Source organism: Lithobates pipiens, unplaced genomic scaffold (genome assembly GCF_037356315.1).
Source record: "Lithobates pipiens isolate NorthernLeopardFrog02 unplaced genomic scaffold, aLitPip1_a1.2 Scaffold_27, whole genome shotgun sequence".
Taxonomy (NCBI): domain Eukaryota; kingdom Metazoa; phylum Chordata; class Amphibia; order Anura; family Ranidae; genus Lithobates; species Lithobates pipiens.
In genome coordinates this window covers 196,530,209-196,546,467 of record NW_027507788.1, presented here as the reverse complement: position 1 = coordinate 196,546,467, position 16,259 = coordinate 196,530,209, and the positions used below count along the sequence as shown (strand labels likewise).

The window sequence follows — 16,259 nt, the reverse complement described above, 5'->3', positions numbered from 1 at the left end:
TGTACGACCTTGTAGATGGTCATACGCAGACTAAAACAGTAATAAATATGGTCATTGCTAATTTATACAACTGATCCATTGAGGCTGATTTCACACTATGTGCAGCGTGAAATGCCGGTCACTGCAAGGACACACTAAAGTCTATTGTTTTCTATGGGGTTTATTTACTAAAACTGGAGAGTGCAAAATCTGGTGCAGCTGTGCATGGTAGCCAATCAGCCTCTAACTTCAGCTTGTTCAATAAAGCCTGGAAGCTGATTGCAGCGCTCCACCTAGGGTTGCCACCTTTTCTTCAAGCCAAACCCGAACACTTTAGCAGCACAGGGCCAATGTTTTTGTTCCGTAGTATACACTATAAAATTATAAAAGACCTGGTACGCCTTTGGGTGTCCCAAGGAGAGTAGCTATGTGTGCTGTGGCAAACAGTGGGTGTGGCCAAACTGCTCTTGTTGACATCATTGCCCCCCCCCCCCCCCCCCAGTGATGCCAAACTTGCCTCTAGACAACCAACCGCAGCTCCTGAGCAGAAACAGATTTGCGTGTGACTACAGTATCTAGGTTACTTGAGGAGCCACATCCCAGTCTGAATAATGTGTCCGGGTTTCAGACAGACTGAAACCAGGACACCTTATTCAAAACCTGGACTGTCTGGGTGATTCCTGGACAGGTGGAAGCCCTAGCTGCACCAGATTTTGCTCTCTCCAGTTTTAGAAAATCAATCCATGTGTGTCCCATTCACACTGCAATGCAGCCCAGACCAGACGTCCTGCATTTTATCACATTGCACTGTATAGGATCGCATGTTACTAAACAGAAGCACGGCTCATCGCTCTGTTGTACAGTGACACGAATGAAGTGTACTTTTGTACACTTGAAAAAAAGTTTAGTGAAAAAAATAGGGAGCTGTGTGATGTGCTGCATCATGCACCACACCGCCCCCTACTGAAGCCAAAAAGAACAGCTGGCGGAGAGAAATCCGCTGCGATTTATCCCTCAAGCAGCTGTCTGTTCTGAGTGAATTAGCTCCAAAACTTGAACAAGCAGTCCTAACTTTTTTCTGTGCCATTTTTCAAAGTATGGATGTTGTTAGTTAACATATGTGGGGCTAAGAAGATTACAGATATTTACATTATAAAAAACTTTGCATCAGGATATGCAAGGAGTATATTAATATGGATTTTAAGCTACATGAGAAACATGAACATTTTTATTTTATCATTTCAGCATCAAACAGCAGCAGCACAACCAACAATTCTTCTTCTTCTTCTTCTTCTTCTTCAACCACAGGTATATTTATAAAGAAAAAACTAAATGGCAAATTTTACATTTTAAATATTTAGTGCTATAGTGCTTTGCCACTGCAATATCATTATCTCCATTAGCATATATTCACTCCACTGCCACTCAGTTCAACCACAGGGAGCAAAGAAAATACCTATGGCTTTCAAGGAGTATGTGACTTACTCCACTTGGGCTTGCTGATTGGCCTAGAGCTGTCACAAGTTAATGGAAAGAAAAATAAGCTCCTTTCAAATGACTCAGGTGTACGTTTATGAAGCAGTGATCAGCGATGATCCAGAGGATCGCCCCTGATCACAGCCCATAAACAGTTTATGAACCAGAGATAATCGGGGGAGAAGTGTTTGAACATGTTCTCCTGCCGATTATCTCCACAAATGGAGAATTCTCATAGACTGACACAATAACGGCCAGTTTGTGAAGCTGCGATCGAAGCGCTTCACTGGCGATCTGTGTTAGAATTCACAATCCCCCATTCACCAACTCAGAGGTGGAGAATCGGGGAGTGAAGAGAGAATCTGGGGGATCTAAGGAGGAAAGAGGAAGATTTTTAACTATACCTTGTTCAGACCCCCCAACACTGTAACCATTTCCCCCTGTCATATGTATGTGTATATATATATATATATATATATATATATATATATATATATATATATATATAATGTGTATAGGTATTATATATATATATAATGTGTGTGTATATACATGTGTATATAATGTGTGTGTGTGTATACATATATATATATATATAATGTAGGGGGACTCTTTATTTTACTAGCATTAACCCCACCGTCTGTCAGTGTATTGAGAAGTGATCATTTATCACCGCTTAATAAACTGACATCTCAGTGTTTCTGTGAATTTCTAATACTGTAATCTCGTAAAGTCTCACGAGATTGCAGTATTAGGGGCCGTTCTCCAATGTTGGAAGCGTTTGTAGATCGCTTCACTCCTCCGAAGGTGAAGCGATCTACTCCGCTTCATAAACAGGCACATCGAGGAGAAAGATCTCCTCTGTGAATGCCGGAGAATGGAGCAGTGAATAGATTTCACTTCTTCATAAACGCACACCTCAGAACTTACGCAGGACTTCCTATTCACACTCCAATTGGATAAAAGGAGAAGAGGGGGATCTAAATAAAGGTGAGTAGGTGCTGCTAGGGAAGGGGCATTAAAACCGGCAACTTTACGCTGCATGGACAAAGCATAGGTTTGCTGTATGGTTTTGAGCTTCTGTATTTTTTTAATTCCTTGACATAGGAATAACACAGGATACAAAGAGAATAGCCCTCCAGATGATGATCCCACATTCACACCATCCTTGCTGGCCTAGGAGATGAAGGGTGCTGGCTCAGCATAGGCAATCTATGAAAGAAAAACAGGGTGGATGGCCGCACTCCAATATAACACCTTTATTCACATAAATCGTGATCCATACACCAACAGAGGCACAGGTTACACATGCAATTAGCTAACCATGCCTCTGTTGGAGTATAAATGTGAATAAAGGTGTTATATTGCAGTGTGGCCATCCACCCTGTTTTTCTTCCATAGGAAGGACAGCTAATGGGGAAAAAAAATGTATCCAAAACATTATTTTATATTATTATCTCATGTTGGGTGTAGTGGTTGCATTAGAGTCCTCATTGAGGCTTTTTTCCCCTTATTTTTACCTGGTGATCCTGCCAGTTACACACTTCAGGGTGACAGTTAGGGTGACAACTTGCCCAAGCGGGGGGGGGGGGGGGGGGGTTAATTTACTAAAGGCAAGTAGACAGAGTGCAGTTGCTCTCTGCAAGTTTAGATGCTCCAGAGGTTAGCAAATTAGGTATAGCTTCACTTTTCAAGGAATACCCAATTACATGTAAGGAAAAGACAAAACAAAAAAAAAAAGAAAAATGCATTTTTGCTTGCACATGATTGGATGATGGAAGTCAGCAGTGCTTCTGCTCATTTACTAACCTCTGGAGCAACTGCACTTTGCAAAGTGCACAGTCTGTTTGTCTTAAGTAAATCAACCCCTGTATGTTTGAGGAGCATTGGGGTTGACTTATTAAAACTGGAGAGTGCAAAATCTGGCGCAGCTCTGCATGGCAGCCAATAAGCGTCTAACTTCAGCTTGTTCAATCAATCTTTGACAAAAAAAATGGAAGCTGATTGGTTTCTATGCCGAGCTGCACCAGACTGTGTACACTCCGGTTTTAGTAAATCAACCCTATTGTGTCTCTAGGATAGAAAGGGGTTGATTTACTAAAGACAAATTGACTCTTACACAGTTGCACGCTGCAAGAACAGTTGCTCCAGAGCTTATTAAATGAGTGGGAGCTTTGCTGACTTCCATCATCCAATCATGTGCAAGCAAAAATGCTGTCTTTCTTATTTTCCTTGCATGTTATTGTTTTTTTTTTTTTTTTTTTAAAGTGAAGCTTCACCATATTTACTAAGCTCAGGAGCAACTGCACCTTGCAAAGTGCACAGGTGAGTTGACTTTAGTAAATCAACTTCAAAGTGTGTTAGGACTACAAAACAACCCCAATAAGGAAGATGGGCTTTGTAGTTCACTAATATTATTAGTTGAGATATTCAAGGATGGAGGGGGCACATGCGTGGCATGGATTGGAGCGGCCGCCTCGGATCCGAGCTTTGGATCTGCTCGGGATTTCGTCTGTGATTCCAGGGGTTTTCATTCCTGCAATTAACCCTGCAACACATCAACCACCCTGGTATACCCCAGTGTATGCCTACATCTAAAATAAAAACGCTCACTCACTATCTCCCCAGGACCCAGAAACAGTGCAGCATGGCTGGACATGACGCCAGCTCACAGCCCTCCCCCACTGCTGCATCTCTGCCATCAGAACCTTCGCTCCTGGATCTTCCAAAGACATTGAGTACCCTCCCTTGATTAAGGTGACCTTGACCAAAGTTTAGACCTCATAAACACTATTAGATTTTCTGCAGATTTTTGTCTTCAGATTTACCAAAACCATATAATATGAGGTCAAACCTTAAGGGTTTCAATTTGTATGCAATCGAGCAGGCATTACGTGGTTTTAGTAAATCTGAATACAAAAATCTGCAGAAAATCTAGTAGTGTGTATGGGGGTCTAAGAATCATTATGCACCAAGCCATTAACTAAATTCCAAAGTAAGCTTTAAAAATCCACGGCCGCGCTATCTCAAGAAAAAAAAAACAATCAACCTCGCTGGGTTCTTGGATTTACTTGAGATCAAAGCATGATGAACTCTCCATTGCATATGAGATTTTCAAGGACACCAAATTTCTGGCAGGATTAACAGGTATTTTCTGTAATTGCAGAAAATGAATGTAGCTTGAAAAAATGTAAACCAATGTAGGCACAACGTCTGGGGAAAATTGTAGATTCTTGTTGTTGGGTTTACAGCAAATACAATTCAAGGCTGAGAAAAATCTCTGATGTACATGACATATGTGTAGAAGTGCAAAAAATAAAAAAAGCCAAATATTAATTAAATGTCTTTTTAATTTCAGCTACAACACCTTTAAAAACCACAAGTGCCAGTTCTGCAGTCCAGACCAGTCTCCTAACTGTGGCTTTATTTCAGATCTTCGGCTTGCTTATCATTACAAGCAAGTAAACGTCCAGAAGGCTTCCGTTCACCACACTTACCCTATACGGACATATTCAAAGCTGTACATATGTTTGTGACAATATATCATTTTATGGTATATCCTACAGTGCAACCAGCAGCTCAACCAGTATCTACATTTCTTAAAATGTATTAACCCTTTAACGTTCTGCTCCACCGTTTGGTAGAGCGCATTTTGAGTCACGCTAACTCATTGAAAAAGGTGGACTTTAAAGGGTTAAATTACATTTATAAATTACATTTATTAAAATATCGACATTTTTTTTAACCTAAAACATTAATCACAGCAAGAAGGAATCACATTTTGGAGCCTAATGCAATATAACAGAGGGGGGAAGTCAACTATAGTTTTATCTTTATCACTTTGAGTTGCACTACAGAAATAAAACTAACTTGTGTTTAGCTGCTATGCACTTTACTGTGTAATGCACCACTATAGAAAGCCGTATGGCCCTCCTGTATTTGTTTTTTTTTCTATCAAGAAATTAATCAGAGAGAGTGGTTAGACGACTCTATTTGGTGGAAAACAAAACAGAAACTCACCTTGAACCTGCCTGGACTTTCAAAGCAAACATAGCCGAGGGGGAAATTGCTTCTTTAGTAATTCACTACTCTATATGTAGAAGAGTCAATACTGCTAGTTCTAACTACATTAGTAAAGATAATGCATTGCAAAAAACCTTGGTAGCAGAATCATCCCTTACAATGCCATCTATATCAAATATACCATGGTTATTTTATACCAAATTTAAACAAATTTGAAATTGAAATTTACAACAAAAAAATTTTTGGTAAAATACAGAAAATTTAACTATTTTAAATGCTTACTTGCAGTGTTTTTAAATTGCATTATTTTAAGCTTATTTACAATGTGCCTTTGACTTGCATGAAAATCTGACTACTCCAGGAAGACTTAATTGTCTAGTACCCCTCCCAGCAAACACACATACCTTACACCTCATAGTCCTCTCCTCTTCTGGGAGTTTATAATTACTCTATGCATAGCTCCCAACTGTCCCTGATTTCGAGGGACTGTTCCTGATTTGGAGCAATGTCCCTCTGTCCCTCATTCATCCCTCATTTTGGTCTGATCTATATAATTGTATATAAAATTCACTTTTTATCTATCAAAAAGTGTTTTCCAGCACTAAACCGTTCATCTGATTTCTAAATTGCTGCATTTGTAAATTCCAAAATCCAATATAAAGGAATAGAATTGGTAAAAAAAAAAAAAAAAAAGCACTAGTGGGTTTAACCAATCTTTTTTTTTTTTGTACAATTCTCCTTTAAGGGGGCGTGGAAAGGGGTGTGTCCTATGCCTGCATACTTTTGCTGATAGGTGTCCCTCATTCCCATCTCAAAAAGTTGGACGGTATGCTCTATGTGCTGGCCCAGTTCTCCTTTTCCTCCCCTCTCCTCCACACATATGCTTTTATGTAGCTGTCAGAGAGAAATGAAGGAAAATACTGTGTTGTATAGAGTGTCAGTTGAGTGATAGTTCTACATCTCCTGGGGCTGCTGAAATGCAATACAAGATCACCATCAGATGTCTCAGGCCTCTTGAATGTCCACACAAGGGAGGTTTTTATAGGTAATATAATATACCTGAAATACATGAAATTTATATATAATCTCATGGGAACATTGTTAATGAAACGAATGGTCTTGCAACAGGTTCTCTTTAAAGAACGAAATGTTGAAGACACTGTGTTTGGTATTTTTATTAAAGCTAATCTCTAGGCAAAATTTAAAGAAATGTGCTCCAACTTTACTATAGGGCTTTGCTTTAAGATGACGCCAGGTCTTTTTTCTTCACTAATTGAGCTGAAAATGATGGCTGCTAAGGCCTCATGTACACTGCTGCTGCTAAACGGAGGTTTACCAGCAGTTGGGTGTTTTTTTTTTCATCTGCCCTTGAATTCTCCTCTATGTTATCTTATCAGTACATGTACACAGTGTCGTTTATAGCTGTTTCTAGGCAGTTGAGTTTAGATGTATTTTTTGGAACGGAAAAAAACTTGGGTTTAGCCGCGTTTCATTTACAGGCATTTTTCATTTTTGGCTATTTTGAAAAAAGTATATATACATTTTTTAAACCCTTCTAAACGCAAAACGCATCAAACGCAGCTAAACGCGCCATGTAAATGTGGCAAAACTGAAGTTTTAAACGTCGGTTACTATCTATCAAGTTAAATCGATAGAAAAATGTCCCGTGTACATGAAACCTAACAGTTCCTATGAAAGCTTATCCTGTTGAGAAGACCAGTAACTCTGGGTAGCTTTCTGTGCACTGGATGACCCATCTCTTTAACCACTTCAGCCCCGGAAGATTTTACCCCCTTCCTAACCAGAGCACTTTTTACAATATGGCACTGCGTCGCTTTAACTAACAATTGCGCGGTCATGCAATGCTGTACCCAAATTTGCGTTCTTTTTTTTCCCCCCACAAATAGCGCTTTCTTTTGGTGATATTTGATCACCTCTCCGGTTTAATTTTTTTGTGCTACAAACAAAAAAAGAATGACAATTTTGTAAAAAAGAACATTACTTTTTACATTTTGCTATAATAAATATCCACAATTTAAAAAAAAAAAAAAAGCAAATTTCTTCATAAGTTTAGGCCGATATATATTCTTCTACATATTTTTGCTAAAAAAAAAATTGCAATAGGAGTATATTGATTGGTTTGCACAAAAGTTATAGCGTCTACAAACTATGGGAAATATTTATGGCATTTTTATTATTTATTTTAGTAATGGTGGTGATCTTCAACTTTTTTCAACTTTTTGTGATTTTGCAACAGACAGATCGGACACTTTTGACACATTTTGGGGACCATTGACATTTATACAGCGATCAGTGCTATAAAAATGCATTGATTACTGTGTAAATGTCACTGGCAGGGAAGGGGTTAACACTAGGGGCCAATCAAGTGGTTAAATGTGCGTTCCCTCACAAATTACACACATAAATCTCAGTTCCGGCGCACGCGCCCTTAGGCGGCCACTAAGGGGAAGGATGTAACCATACGGGATTTCACCCAGGAAAGCCATTGTACCTGCATGAGCTGGTCGGTATCGGTTAACACCCCCACTAGCTCTGCAGGAGGCCCCTATGTGATGTAATGTGGTCTACAGGCTCCTCCTCCTTGCACCACTGGAAGAAGAGGACCCTGACATTGGGTGATGAAGTCACTTTGTTTGTTTTTTCTACCTATAGGAGCTAGATAAGTAGAAAACGAAACAAGCGGGTTCTCTAAATGGGTCTTTAAGATAATAAATGGAGATGGGCTTTGAAAAACAAAACAAACAAAAAACCTTGTATTGTCTATGTGCAATCTTTCATCTTTTATACTGGACAGAAAAATGATAAAATAATAATTCAATTCTGTAGATTTACTCAAGCTATTTCCACTTTCCATTAATCTATAAAAGAACAGTTTGTAATAGAACACAGAGATTTTTGAAAATTGTAAGAAATTTATGTTGCATTTTTTGACAATTTACAGTTGATTTTACTTTACATATAGCTAATGTATTTGCAAAGTCAAAGTTTCAATTCAATGTAAAAAAAACAAGTCAATGTAAAAAAAAAAAAATGCATTTTCAATTTTAGTGTGAAAACTGGAAATGTGTTTTCTAGATATGATCACTAAAATGTAAACCCATTTGTATTTTGTTAGCTTTCCTTTCCTTTATGTCAACACATCAGTTATTGCCAGTGGTTAATATCTTCATTACTAAAAGTGTTGTAATAATTCTGATTCAGAAAATTAAAAAAATGAATAAAAATCTCATGAAAAATGTTTTTGTAGATAAATTGAGTACTTTAACCACTTTCAGACCGGACCTTTTTGCTGGTCAATGACCAGAGGTCTTTTTACAATTTGGCACTGCGCTGCTTTAACTGGTAATTGCGCGGTCATGCAATGTTGTACCCAAACAAAATTTGCGTCCTTTTTTTCCCACAAATAGAGCTTTCTTTTAAAGGTATTTGACTGACTCTGTGATTTTTATTTTTTGCGATATAAACATAAAAAGACCGCAAATTTTGAAAAAAATGATATTTTCTACTTTTTGTTATTAGAAAAATCCAATAAACTCAATTTTAGTCATACATTTAGGCCAAAATGTATTCAGCCACATGTCTTTGGTAAAAAAAAAGTCAATAACTGTATATTTATTGGTTTGCGCAAAAGTTGTCACATCTACAAACTAAGGTACGTTTTCTGGAATTTACGCAGCTTTTAGTTTATGACTGCCTATCTCATTTCTTGAGGTGCTAAAATGGCAGGGCAGTACAAAACCCCCCCAAATGACCCCATTTTGGAAAGTAGACACCCTAAGGAAATTGATAAGTGGCATGTTGAGCCCATTGAATATATTATTTTTTTGCCTTAAGCGATTGAATAATGACAAAAAAAAAAATTTTTTTTTTTTTTTACACAAAGTTGTCACTAAATGATATATTGCTCACACATGCCATGGTTATATGTGAAATTGTACCCCAAAATACATTCTGCTGCTTCTCCTGAGTACGGGGATACCACATGTGGTCGACTTTTTGGCCTAGCCGCGTACGGGGCCCCGAAAACCAAGCACCGCTTTCAGGATTTCTAAGGGCATACATTTGGAATTTCACTCCTCACTACCTATCACAGTTTTGAAGGCCATAAAATTAAAACTTTTATTTATTTTATTTTTTTTCACAAAGTTGTCACTAAATGATATATTGCTCACACATGCCATGGGCATATGTGAAATGACACCCCAAAATAAATTCTGCTGCTTCTCCTGAGTACGGGGATACCACATGTGTGGGACTTTTTGGGAGCCTAGCCACTAAGGGTGTAAATTTTTGATTTCACTCCTCACTACCTATTACAGTTTTGAAGGCCATAAAATGCCAAGATGGCACAAAACCCCCCCAAATGACCCCATTTTAGAAAGTAGACACCCCAAGCTATTTACTGAGAGGCATGTTGAGTCCATGGAATATTTTATATTTTGCCACAAGTTGCGGGAAAATTACAAACTTTTATTTTATTTTTTATTTTTTTTCACAAAGTTGTCACTAAATGATATATTGCTCACACATGCCATGGACATATGTGAAATGACACCCCAAAATAAATTCTGCTGCTTCTCCTGAGTACGGGGATACCACATGTGTGGGACTTTTTGGGAGCCTAGCCGCGTACGGGGCCCCGAAAACCAAGCACTGCCTTCAGGATTTCTAAGGGTGTAAATTTTTGATTTCACTCCTCACTACCTATCGCAGTTTTGAAGGCCATAAAATGACCCCCACAAATGATCCCATTTTGGAAAGTAGACACCCCAAAATTTAGGGGTACACTAGTGAGACTCACAGGTAAAAAAGCACCTAGGCTGTAAGCGACTGTATCAAAACGCTACAAAAAAAACTGTTAGCGATCGCAGGGATCAGGCCTGACTCTGCGAACGCTGCAGTTATGAGTGTTGTGTTTTGTAAGTGACAGTGATCGATCGATACTGCACTTGGGTGGGCTGGGCTGGGCTTGGTGGAGGGGCTAAACGCAGGTGCTAGCAGGTATCTGGGCTGATCCCACTAACAATGCGTTTTGGGAAACCTAAACTGCTGGCGACGCTAATATAGATCTGATCAGATAATATATTACTAAGGTAGGTGTATGCTTTGCGCGTGGGTGTTAGCGGTACTGCCACTAACCTGACGCTGCCTGGGGCGACGCAGACCTTATCTGACCCTCAAACTTATATCACCCGCCGGGTGATCAGGGGGTTAAACCTTTATTAGGTAATAAATGGCGGGTGCCCTGAAACTATAAAAAAATAACTAACCAACCAGCGTCACCTGTAACAGTTATATGGTGATCACTGGTGAAAGGGTTAACTAGGGGGCAATCAGGGGGCTTTATGCGGTAGTATATGGGGGTCCCTGGCGCTATAAAAAGCTGCGGCGAACCTAAATACCTACCTGCCTAACTAGCGTCACCTGTGACACTAATACAGCGATCAGAAAAACGATCGCTTATTAGGCTGGGTTCACACTGGAGCGATGCGGGAATGCCACGAATCCGCGGCGGGTTCCCGCATCGCATGCCTCCCGGCGGCAGTTCACACTGCCCTATGCGAACTGCTGGGAGTGTCAGTGAAATGTTAATGACACCCCCAGATCAGTTCGCATATCGCAGTGCGATCTGCAAACTCGGAGAGGAATCGGATCGCATGGTGTGAACACCCATGCGATCCGATTCTGCTGCGGACCAAAAAAAGGGTCCCGTGCGAGTTTGCGGCGGGTGCGATGCGAATTCAGCCATACTATCTGTATGGCTGAACTCGCATCGCACAGAGATCGGATGTGATTTGCACTGCAGTGCGGTGCGAATCACATCCGTTCTCATAAACCACTGCAATGTGAACCCAGCCTTAGTGACACTGGCGACGGGGGGTGATCACGGGGTTAAACCTTTATTGGGGGGGTTAGGGGGGTACCCTAGAACTAAAGGGGGCTAACCCTAACTGCCCTAACAGTTATTACAGTCACAAATGACACCAATGCAATAATAAAAAATAAAAAAAAATGCAATTGGTGTCACTGTGACTGGGGGTGCAGGGGTGATTGGGGGGGTGATCGGGGGGTGAAGGGGGGATGAGAGTGTGCCTGGCATGTTCTACTGTGTAGTGTAGTGTTGGTGCAACTCACCGATCCTCTCTCCTCGGTGCCGGAACGAAAAATACAGACACGGAGGAGAGATTACATCACTTCCTCTGCCTATGTTTACATTACAGGAGAGGAAGTGATGTCATGCTGCACTTCCATTCGTCAGGAGCGATCGCGAGGGGGTGGCCATGAATGAATGGCCGCCCCCTCATCCCGAATCGCTCCTGCACGGTATCCGACCGCCGCTGGCACCGGGGGGGGGCCCGATCGGGCCCCCCACCCGTGGGAAGGCAGGGACGTACAGGTACGCCCATATGCCTGCCCGTGCCATTCTGTCGACATACATCGTCGTGCGGCGGTCGGCAACTGGTTAAAACTGAAGCTTTTAATGCTGTTTGTTTTTATTGAATGTTAAGTTTCATTTTTGATACATAGGGAGAGGATAAAGCCAGGTTTATATCACTGTGTCTGTGTCCCCAATGAGAACATTTTACAAATGTTCTATCTTTGTGCAGGTGTTGCAGAGACAGGGATACATTTTGCAGTGGGGTCACAGAGAAAAACCTGCAGACGTGTTAAAAAAGAGAGAGCTATCATTTTGACCCTGTACAAATCATTAGTAAGACATCATCTGGAATCTGCAGTTCCGTTTTGGGCACCAGTTCTCAAAAAGGATATCGGGGAACTGGAGAAAGTGCAGAGAAGGACAACCAAACTGATAAGAGGCATGGAGGAGCTCAGCTATGAGGAAAGATTAGAGGTACTGAATTTATTCTCTCTTCAGAAGAGGAAATTAAGTGGGAATATGATCAGCATGTATAAATACATAAGGAGTCCATATAGTGAACTTAGTGTTGAGTTTTTCACTTTAAAGCGGGAGCCCGCAATTTTTTTAAAAAAAGTCAGCAGCTACAAATACTGCAGCTTCTGACTTTTAAAATAAGGACACTCACCTGTCCCAGGGTCCAGCGATGTCGGCACCCGAGGCCAAACCTCCCCTGGGTCCTCGGATGCTGCCGCCGCCATCTTTGGTAAGGGAATCAGGAAATGAAGCCTTGTGGCTTCACTTCCCAGTTCCCTACTGCGCATGTGCGAGTCGCGCAACGTAATCCGAATGGTCTGTGCTGTCTCTGGGACCCATGTGTCCCAGCAGACAGGGTGGTGGGACAGGAAGAGGCTTAGACTCCTGTGGGAGTCTATGCCCAGAAGTGGGTGCAAATATCTGTCTTAGACAGGTATCTGCACCCCCTCCCGCATGAAAGTTGCCAAATGTGACACCGGAGGGGGGAGGGTTCCGAAAAGCGGAGGCTCAATTTTTGTGTGAACCTCCGCTTTAAGGCCATTACAGAGGACAAGGGGGCACTGTTTACGTCTAGAGGAAAAAATATTTAATCTCCTAATACGGAAAGGTTTCTTCACAGTAAGAGCTGTGAAAATGTGGAATAGCCTCCCTCCAGAAGTGGTTCTGGCCAGCTCAGTAGATTGTTTTAAAAAAGGCCTGGATTCTTTCCTAAATGTACATAATATAACTGGGTACTGACATTTATAGGTAAAGTTGATCCACGGAAAAGCCGATTGCCTCTCGGGGGCATCAGGAAGGGATTTTTTTCCTCTGCTGTAGTAAATTGGATCATGCTTTGCTGGGGTTTTTTGCCTTCCTCTAGATCAACTGTGGGTGAAGGATTGTGAATATGGGATTGTATGATATCTTTGTTTGATAGACTTGTGTCTTTTTTCAACCTGACTTACTGTATGTAAAGTGTAATGCCACTTCTTTAGGCCAGTGTCTTGCGGGAAACTCTATTGCTATAATAAAAAATTAAAAACACTTATTACATCCCCATACTTATGTGTGCAGATCTAAAATAATTATAAAATGTGCCACGCTGTGTATATTGTAAATTAAATAAATATATAATTAAATGCAGTTCAACAAAAGCGTTCCAGTTTGCAAATACTTGCATACATAAAATAAATGTAATAATGTATATACGTGCTTCTCTGTGCACACTTAAATCAATAAATGACACTAATAAAACGATATACTATTCATTAAAAAGAATATCTCCTAAGTGCAAGACCGTGTTCTATCTCCAATTTGCACAGTGCATCAATGTCCTATAAACAATGATTATATCCGTAAATCAGTAAAGCAGTATTGAATATACATGTGATTAAAAATAGTCCATTAATGTGCAATACATCCGTGATAGTAATTCAATTATGCCATGCTTGCATGCTTCTATGTATCCAAATACTTCTTTCCATATCTGTTTCAATACTCCATACAAGTGACTATGAAATATACTTGTTTTCCCCCACCTGATATATGTGACCTTACAATTAAGCTCAGTCATATATCTCTTTTTGCCCTTCCAGGACTGAACCTATAGCTATCCGCTTCTCTTTCCCCTCGCCGCCGCTATGTCTCCTTGGCTCTTTCCGTGTCATGCGTATAGAGAAAAGGACTCCAATAGTGCTTATATTATTAAAATGCTATTTCTTTTACTAATCCAAAATATTACTACTCACCCTTGTTTTTATGCTCCAGTACCCCTCCTTTAACAGCATTAAAGTGGTTGTATACTCTTTTTCTTTACTTTTACCTACAGGAAAGCCTATAATAAGGCTTACCTGTAGGTAAAAAAAATATCTCCTAAACCTGTACGGTTTAGGAGATATTCCCCTCGGTATGCGCCGCTGACTGCAGCGGCGCATGCGCACAAGGGGATTCTCGGCTGAAAATCCGGCAGTGGCCGACCGGCTGGGATGAAATCTCCCGATACCCGGAAGAAACGCCGAGGGAGCATGTCAGCTCCCTCGGCGTGGATCAGGCCAGATGTCGGGGCCTCATTCTAAGGTAAGTATTTCATAATGAGCTAGTATGCTTTGCAGGTGGTAAAAAAAAAAAAAAAACATTAGCGGGTTTACTACCGCTTTAAAAACTCTGTAATCATCAGTGATTTTATTTGTGTAATTTGTTAATTTAAGTGTACACAGCCAAACATGTATATGCAGGTTTTATGTATGTAAGTCCACTTCTGTTAAGAAAAAAATATATATTTCCCTCTGGGTGATCTATGTGTATTGCAGAAATTTTAACAAACGTAGTTGCTGATTACTACCCCTTCCTGCCATGAAGAGCTGTTTGTTTCACCATGTACTTTCCAGACTGATTATACCAGAATCCTATTTTTCTATCTGTCTGCAGAGCGGATCGGATGAACACTGACAGACGGTCCGTGTTCATCCGATCCCCCATAGAGGAGAGCGAAGAGCTGATAGGGCGGTCTCTGCACAGTGTGCAGAGACCGCCCTGTCCGCCGCCGGCTCAGCGGGGACAACGGAGCGATCCCCGCTGAGTGAGCGGATCATCACAGGGCAGACCATTATTGATCCGTCCGGTGTGAAAGGGGCCTAAGGCTTTGCTTCCTCATGTCAAAACTGTTCTCCTGATGACTGATAATCTGATGACTGATGGAATAATAGTCAAATGAAAGCAGGGAAGAATTAGGAAGTAGAGATCCACAGAATAAAAAAAGAAGAAAGGAAGTCGTTAGTCATTGGGGAACAGCTTCCTTTTCAAGCAGAGGAGTAAAGAGCACAGTCAGTCACGAACCTATAAAACCTATGAGATTATCAGTCATATGCAGCACTATATTTGATGACCGCTCACTACAGATATACTGTATAGCTATAAGGCTACGTAACAGGAGTGCTTAGGTTCAGTGAAATGTCAAGAAGTAAACTGCTATACTTCGAAAAGAAATTGAGGAATTAAAGACAAATTGTAACATTTGCATAGTACTGCACAATTTAAGTATAAGACCTCATACATAAGGACGTTTTTACAGCGGCTTTTTTGAGCTTTTTTTTGCTGCTTAAGAAGGCAACTCCATGTTATTCAATGGGCTCATACACACCATGGCGTTTTTGAGCTGTAACAGGCATGGTTGTTTTTATGCTCCAAAAAAAACAAAAACAAGGACCAGCACCTTCAGAGGCTCCAGCGCTAGAGCTGTTTTGACACTGATGCCGAAAAAAGCTCAAAAACGCGCATTAATGCTATACCGACGTTTTTTAGCGTCAGAGTTTTTAAGCTGTAAAAATGTTTATGTGGGTAATTTGAGAGTGGAAAATAGCAGAGGGATGTTTGTTTTTTTTAAAACGCGCCTTAGCGTTAACGCTTAAAAACAACGTTAAATGCGAATTGACGCCAAATCAAAACGCTAATAAAATCAAGTTTTTAACGCTGCTTTTTTTACAGGTGTTGTTACTAGCTTTACAGCCCATTTTTTAAAACGTCCGTGTTTATGAGGCCTAACTAAACAGTAAAAAACAAATGGAAAATCTGCGCGTGTGGTTAAAATAAAAAATAACTGCTGAACACTATAATCTTGATACCAGGCAAGATGTAGCACATTAGTATTAACCCCCCTAGCGGTAATCCCGAGTCTGGCTCGGGTTGGGAATTTACTAGCAGGAGCGGTAACCCCCGAGCCAGACTCGGGATCGCTTCGCTGGATGCAGGGAAGGACACAGTGAGAGTTACTTACCTTGTCCCTTGGATCCATCGATGTCCTCCGCGCTGTGTGATCGAGCCGTCCTCCGATCGATTCACAGTGCCGAATGCCGCCGAGCTCCGTTCCCTGCGACGTTACGGCGCA

At 40.8% G+C, this 16,259-nt stretch overlaps 1 protein-coding gene across 1 annotated transcript in view; it reads left to right on the top strand.

The window, feature by feature from the left end:
* The window catches only part of LOC143933008 (uncharacterized), a 34,237-nt gene extending 25,500 nt beyond the window's left edge, over positions 1-8,737 (top strand). The window contains exons 5-6 of the mRNA XM_077455925.1: positions 1,121-1,287; positions 4,814-8,737. Of these exons, the coding sequence (XP_077312051.1) occupies positions 1,121-1,287; positions 4,814-4,920 (274 nt within the window). The 3' untranslated portion in view covers positions 4,921-8,737. The remainder of the gene's footprint in view (positions 1-1,120; positions 1,288-4,813) is intronic.
* The last annotated feature ends 7,522 nt before the right edge of the window (positions 8,738-16,259 follow it).